Below are 8,084 nucleotides of genomic sequence, written 5' to 3'. Positions count from 1 at the left end.
AAGACGAAGAGGGCCCTCGCCAGAGCCGCGACCTTATGCCACCAAGACCCTACTGCACCCTTACGCCTCACCACTGACGCCAGCAACGTCGCCTGCGGGGCTGTCCTTGAGCAGATGGTCCAGGGCGGGCCCCAGCCACTCGCCTTCTACAGTAAAAAACTGTCACCCGCCAAGACAAGATACAGCACGTTCGACCGCGAGCTCCTGGTGGTATACCAAGCAGTGCGCCACTTCCGCTACCTCCTCGAGATCGCTCCACCAGATGGCCTGAGGCAACGCCGATGTCAGAGGCAACCACCAAAGCGTGCGCCGAAGCCCTTCTCGCCAGCTGGATCAGTCGATTCGGAGTGCCAGACGAGATCACGATGGACCGCGGACCTGTTTTCCTGTCGGAGTTGTGGACCGCCTTGGCCCGCCTAATGGGGACATCGCTACACGCCACCACCGCCTACAACCCGGCAGCTAATGGCTTGGTGGAGGGAGTCCACCGATTGCTCAAGGCTTCCCTAATGGCACGCTGCACCGGTGAAGATTGGAAGAGCCAGCTACCATGGGTCCTCCTCAGCCTCAGGACCGCCCCGCGGGCGAACGGCGAGGCATCACCCGTGGAGAAGGTATACGGGGAACCACTGACAGTCCCTGGCGAGTTCTTCCCAACCAATGCTGGCGACGCCGACGTCTCCATCGCCAGACTTCGGGAATCCGCTGGGAGATTCACGCCCTGTATCAAAACCTTCTCTGACAGGACCAAACACTTCCTCCCGAAGGCCCTATCATCATGCGAACACGTCTTCATCAGGGACGACGCCCGCCGCTAACGAGACCCTACCGAGGCCCCTTCCGCGTCCTACGACGCACCGACAAGGCGTACCTCATATCCATAAATGGTCGCGAGGACTGGGTCACAATCGATCGCCTTAAACCAGCCTTCCTTATGGACGAAGAGTCCGCCGACGCGGATTCCATAGGGCGCCTCAATCTTCCTCGGAAAGAAGCGGCTTCATCGATCGCCAAACCTCCCAGTCGTATCCGCGGCCGCCCTCAGAAGATGGTCGAACCCCCCGAGGGTCACCTCAGGGGAGGCATCCCGTCCCCTGAAATCCCCAAGGATCTACCACAGCAGCTGATTTCGCACACCCGAGGTTGCCTCCTCCGGCCCGCTCGCTTCCGCGAGTAACAGTCGGAAGTACAAAGAAATCAGCCAACAATTATGCCTAATCATTGTCTTAGGGGGGGGGAGTATTTGTAAGGACAATGCTTATTCACAATTTTCTCTGTATGTAGTTCAACATTCGCGTTGTTCTTACTTCCCTCCACGAGAGCGTTCAGCAGGCTTTCCACCAATGTATGTATCTTGTGAAATCATATTTTATGTACTTTTGTATTTTGTATTATATGTCTCTCAAGAAACACAAGTCGGGTCTCGCCGACCCACTTTTATTCTCTCGCGGGTCGGTAACCACATTTCCGCCCGCATGCTGTAAAATTTGAATTTTCCCTTACCTGTATTAAAGTCAGTACACTACTACCTGCCTCTTTGTCCACACCTCACGAACTATTGCAAAGCAATTAGAGTAACTTGCAAAATAAAACTATGTATAATGGCGTTCATTGACGTATACAAGAGGTAGGAGACATCCTCTTCTTACTTGTTATCAATCCCAAAGTTGCCTTTCCCACCTCAAAGGCTGCTCTAACCAGCCCTAGCGCAAAGGCTCTCACGGCGCCATATTTCCAAGACAGCGCACACTCGGTGTTTTGAGTATGAGCCTTTCGAGTAACTGCCGAGAGGAACGGCGCCTTTGCCACAAAAGGCGCCTTTGGAAGTTTTGAGTATGTGGCTCCAGGGAACAAAATTAATGATTGCAATACTGTATACTGTAAGATACTACATATTGCACCACTATGGCTGATAGTATCGACCAGAAAAGAAGACAAACTAAATCACAGAAACACTGGATCTATTGTTAATAGTGCGGTATGACTCGTCAGAAAAAGAGCTCCCGTAGGATGCCTTTGCGCATGATTTGCTTAACTATTTGCGCCTGATGCCAGTTCACTTGGCACAGATGAATGTCCTCGAAAAAGATCCAGATACTTGGGAAGCACTGAAATCTGGGGATTTTGTCATGGCCAGATCAGAAGTTCCTTCCTCATGTCTGTTCACTGACCAGACACTTGAGCAAGAAATCAAAGGTTTGAAGTTCCATGGTGGCATGGTTGGTTTGACTCAGGATGAAGCAGCTCTAGACTGTCTTGTTACAACTACACCTCATCTTGCCAGAATAGTAAGTAAAACAGTTCCTGAACCATTTTACCCCAACATCTGAGGGAACAAAATTAAATGTGCACTATCAACTGGCAGGGAATATTGGTGCGAGAACATAATCAAATGCTCTGCAGTTGTGTGAATCAGTGGAGCTACACTGTGCTGGAAACCCCTTTGAAATGAAAACACCACTGAAAAACATAGCATCGTCAGCTCTTATTCCCAACAAGGTAAAAGGCAATATTCTGCACTTTGCTGAAAAGGGGCAGAAGAGGTTTCAGGCTTTCATTCAAGACAGGTTACTGCCGACAGCAAAACTCTCAGTTTAGGATCCATTGCAGAAATTAAAACTGAAGAACTTCTCCTCTAACTGGATGCAGAAGACAAAAGTGCGCATAAGAGACAACGTGATCGAGCTACGTAAAGAGCGTGAGCTGCTAGGAAGGCACACCAGAGCTAGTACCAAAACTTGAGGAGACCATCAGTGAATTTGAGATGTCTGTGGTTCCGCATTCAATCTGTGCTGTATATGGTTCACTCTATATCCCTGGAGACAAGGCTAGTTTGATGCATACCATTGAAGGAGCTATGGGCGAACCATTGGATGCAAGATCCCCCTTAATAACAGGCCATCCATCTCGTGTCCTGGTTATTGATGCAATGGGTGTACTCCAAAGCATGAAAAAATTCAAACGAGGCTCAAGATATCGGATTTCAAGGCAGCATTCATCGAGCATATTGCATCTTTGGCATCAAGCTACAGCAAGGCTCATGTTGTATTTGACAACTATCTGGATCAGTCACTCAAGAACAAAACACGTCAGAAAAGAGCAGTGTCATCAACAGAGTATGTGATACTCTCGGAGATGAAACTCACCATGCCTCTGAAGGATATCTTAGCCTCCACAAAATCAAGGCGAAACTTAACAGATATGTTTGCCGGAGCTTTGCTTGAAAAATTGTTGCGTTCCTTGAATCTGGTTGTAGTGTATGGAAACAAAATCAAGAGCCATGACTTTGAAGAGGGGAGCACGGACGAGGAGGCCGACGCCTTGATACCTCTCCAGGTTATGGCTTTAATACATGAAAGTAAATGGCAAAAGTTATGTGTGGTCCTCAGACACAGACGCTCTTACATTTCTTCTCCATTTGCTGTTTTACGGTGGTCTTGGCACTCACCCTCAAATAGGTCTCAAATTCTTAACTGGCAAAAGTGTCAAACACAGAGATTGACGTTGTGGACAGAGCAAAAGTGATTGGCCATCGCAAATGTCAAGGACTCATTGGTCGTCATAATTCTTCTGGCACTGACTGGGGTGGGAAATTTCTTGGCACTGCAAAGAAGGGGGGTTCATGCTTATTTGCAACTTTCTGATAACGGTGCAGTGATCAACTGTTGTAAGGAGTTTGGCGACAGATGCCTGCCAACAGAGCATTGGAGCACTTTGCTTGTCATGTCTACTCCCCAACAGGTCTAAAGGCGCTCCCTTCACTGCGATGGGAGATGTTCCTACAAGAAATCTAGAGGATGATATGCTACCACCGACCCGCGCTGTCTGGATGCCACACATAACACGGGGAAATTACACAGCCATGTGTGACAAATCTTACCGTACCAGCCTCCCCATCCTTCCTCCAATCGATCAAAATGGCTGAAGCCTGCAGGGAGAGTATGCACCAGTGAGGTGCCTTACCCTACCTGCACCACGAGCTGTGCTTGAACTGACCAAGTGTGCCTGTAGATCTGGATGTAGAGGAAGATGCAGCTGTTCCAAGAACGGCCCTCCATGCATCCCACTTTGCAAATTTTATGGTGTTGATTGTTTAAATACCATCAAGAATGATGGACATAATGTTGACGATGAGGATGATGATGATGAGTGATAAGTAGTGGAATGGTAGCATGTTGATATACAGTATTAGCCATGATTATAATGCTTAACAATAGGTCCAGTGTTTCTGTGATTTAGTTTGTCTTCTTTTCTGGTCGATACTATCAGCCATAGTGGTGCAATATGTAGCATCTTACAGTATACAGTATTGCAATCATTAATTTTGTTCTGGTCAGTTGTGCTTGTCACACGATGCTTTATTATCCAAGCCTGGAGTTGTGTTTATTTTCATGTACAGAAAGCATTTACATTTGATAATATGACGGTTTCTTGTTTATAAACAGATCACTTCTAGCTCAGTATATGACATAATGTGGCTGAAAGGTTACGTGAATTGCCACAGTATAATTTACATAATGCAATCCTGGTAATTTTTTTAACAAAAAATAAATACTTTTGTTTATGTGTATGGATGGGTTATTTTCCCCAAAACTAAAAGTTTGTTAAGAAAAACAACTGCTTCATTTATTTTGTCATACTTGAAACCCCTGAAAAAGAGGTGTTACATGACCAGGTTTGTAAGATTGTGACAAACTTCGTCGATCGTAGGCTACCGTGTTCGGTACCGTTTCCATACTGAAAACGAATGGTATTTACTTCCAGCCTATACTCAATTGTGTCACATATGGATTCCGCATCTTCAAAAACCTCTAAAGACATTCAAAATTCATCAAAATCGATTAATTATTAGCCGATTTGAAAATATTGTGAGTAAACCGGGACCCCCCGGAACAAAAAGGCCCCCATGGGGGGATCCGCAGGTCAAAAAATTTGGCCCCCTCCACTTTCCCACAGTATACACCCAAATGAATTAGAATACGCTATAAAATCAATTTTGACAACATCCTACAAGAGCTGTTTTTTGACAGTCATACCGCACTGTTAAGGCAATCAAATACTCTCCTCTGATTAAGTCTGTTGTTGTTCTAGGGATGTGTATGTGAGTTAAACTTTATTGTGGTTCATCCGCCTAGTTATTGTGTTTACTTATAAAATATTGTGCTGATTGTAATGCGGGTTTGATTAATATTTAATTAACGTGGGTTTTGTAGATGAATCTTTTGTAAATTGTGCTAATTGTCCCCTTTAGGAACTTAAAATTTTCATGCCAACCTGATGATACCTAACTTTCTTACGTTGTGAAATGATCATGCTGATTCTTACCCCCTCGAGTCTTACGAAATAAACCTCATGTACAGGGAATCATTATTGTGTTAATAAATTTTAACTTTGTAGTAAAACTCCAAATCTGGCCTTATCTCTTCAAACCCTCAATTGAGAAGTAGCAGTATTGTCCTTATGACCGTGTCATCGGCCCATAACAACAGGGTCTAGAATTCAGTGCAACAAGCTTAAAAAACGCAACAGGTAGTGTGCAGAAATACTACTCCGTAGATATAAATACGCGTCTAACTCAGTTATCCCGAAAAAGGAAGTGAATGTGGAGGACAAAGGTAAATTTGGCACTATACTCGTATGATTGGCGATTCAACGCACAGTTGGTGAGCCATCGTGTATTCCGTATGTGACACTGCCAAAGTTGTGGAAGTTTTCGGCACAAATGTTCATTCTTGTGTTTCTGAACCCACATCTTATTATGGGAAATTATATGAAATTTTATTTATCCAGTGGATCATTACATGGCTGTTAAGATCATTCCACAATTTAATCATATTGGTCTGTAGTTTCTTGTAATATTTGTATATCTGTAGTTTGTTGTTTGTATGTGCAGCCAGTAATGGAATATAAAATTTAGGCCAAAGGCCAAGTGTTGGGACCCATGATGTCATTCAACACTGAAAGGGGAATTGAAAGTAAAAAGTTTGGAAAAGTGTAACAGGAGGAGAACCTCAAGCAGTTGCACTATGAAACAATTGTTAGGAGAGGCTGGAAAGTAAGATGGAAGAAAGAGTATGAATGAAGGCAACGCAGTGAAAGGAATGAAAAGGACTGAAGGGATGCTGCAAAGAACCGAAAGAAGTGCTTACAGGGCACTGCGCGAGGTCCACCGATGGAGTGTGCACAGTGTTAATTTTGTTCCCTCTGTCGCTGGTAACTTCACTGGTTTGATTTTGTAGGTGTTATTATAATAATATTTTTTAGAATTTATTTTTGGTTTGACAAATGGCCCTGTCAGAAATTTTAGCCTCCGACACATAGGTTCTTGGTCACAAAGATGGTGTTGGGCTTGGATAGTCTGGCCTGAAGGGCAAAATCAACAAACTGGTGATTAAAAGTTTGACAAGATTTGGGTGGGGTTTTTTCGGTTTCATTTAAAAATTTAACCTAATTTCAAAACACATTAAAACAAAGAAGAACTCACATTAATTTACACCAATGAGTCTTGACTAAGTTCTGAATTTATGGACCATGAAGTCTCAAATGCACACAAGAACAAGACAGAGAAGTTTCAAATAACTGTGGAAAAAATTCCATGACACCAGTCTACAGGATCCTGCCAGTCTCAAAAAGTTTCACACAAAGAAACCTCATTTCTGCAATATTTCACCTATTCGATTTCTTCTATATCGATATTCACGTGAACTACAATATTTCATAAATTCAAAATCGCATTCATCACATAAATCTATGGAGGGATATCTATAAAACTGCAATTCAAAGTGTAACAAAGGCAATTATCACTGTTTACAACAGTAAATTGTCGCTTCAACCGGTTTGGGTGACGTCACAAATTATGGTCGGTTACATAAAAATACACTGGACCTGCACTTGGGACTTCCTGTTGTTTCTATAACGTGGGCGAATGGGTGTGACATTTGTGTTTGTGCGATGGGGAGCGGCCGTGGAGGTGGACAGCGCAGAGGGGATTTGAAGGCTTTGATACGAGCTACGCAACCTCCTCCAACTTTCTTTGTCAAACATCTCTGCCCCGGACACCAACACTCCCTATGAAAAATAGCCATTACTGAGTTCACGCTACAGTGCATGTTTAGGGTGTGTAGTCTTGGGTATAACTGTACTAAATTTCCCTTTGCGAGGAGTGATATTAAACGGTCCCTATTTCCTTGGGGATTGTCTATTCGATTTCTAGAGTATATTGCACCATCAATTTAAACCAATATTAACTGATTAACGAAATTAGTGATATTTCAGGGCACTATAGATCCATTTTCTAAATAACTACAAACCGTAGGCAAATAATTCTGTTGTTCCAAACGAGCAAGTTTAAAAAATGGACTAGATCCACTTTTTATGAATTTCAACACATATTTCAATACATCCAACAGAACACTAAATTCAAAATATTCTCCATCATGGGCCAGAGTTCAACTGTTTTAGCCATGGCAATTTCTTTGTGTAGCTCACGGTGGGCAACAATGACTTGTGTGTTAGCCTGGCTTGTCAATAATTCGTCAAGACTCTGTGGCAAACCGGTTGAACCTTCACAAACAAGAAACTGGGGTCCTTGGTGCCACAACTGCTTGTCTGTCAGCTCTGTTAAACAAATCCCTTGCGACAAAATGTCAGTAGGATTGTGTTTGCTCGGCACACACTTCAGCATCATCCCACACTACTGTAGAGTAGTTAGCCTCTTCTATCCTGTTAGCTATAAGCATATTCTTATTCTACTTTGTGTTAGTTATCCAAGATATAGCGACCTTACTAGAACTTAATGTGAATGTCAAGTGTCACACTGGTGATGATGTGACTGCTGTATGCAGTAAGACACTACGTGAATGGCGACAGACAGGTGAGAATGTGTCTGTTGTGGATTTGAAGTCGGCCTACCTAAAGCTGAGCATTGACGAAGAATTGTGGCCATATCAACTAGTGAACTATAAGGGCCAGACATTTTGCCTTACAAGATTGGGATTTGGGTTAAACTTGGTACCACGGTTTATGTCTAAGAAACTGAAGACAGTTCATATGTTGATGATATTCTTGTGAACGAATCAATAGCT

At 43.7% G+C, this 8,084-nt stretch overlaps 1 protein-coding gene across 1 annotated transcript; it reads left to right on the top strand.

Moving 5' to 3' along the window:
* Window positions 1-281: 281 nt before the first annotated feature.
* LOC135211461 (uncharacterized) lies at window positions 282-818 on the top strand. Its single transcript, XM_064244770.1, has one exon. The coding sequence runs from the start codon at window positions 282-284 to the stop codon at window positions 816-818; it is 537 nt and encodes a 178-aa protein (XP_064100840.1).
* Window positions 819-8,084: the final 7,266 nt, after the last annotated feature.

The sequence above is a fragment of the Macrobrachium nipponense genome, chromosome 4 (assembly GCF_015104395.2).
Source record: "Macrobrachium nipponense isolate FS-2020 chromosome 4, ASM1510439v2, whole genome shotgun sequence".
Lineage (NCBI taxonomy): Eukaryota > Metazoa > Arthropoda > Malacostraca > Decapoda > Palaemonidae > Macrobrachium > Macrobrachium nipponense.
This window is presented reverse-complemented; position numbering and strand designations above follow the sequence as displayed.

What these genes read in the sequence shown, in the direction of transcription:
- LOC135211461 (XM_064244770.1), top strand. Translation starts at nt 282, where the DNA reads ATGTCAGAGGCAACCACCAAAGCGTGCGCCGAAGCCCTTCTCGCCAGC.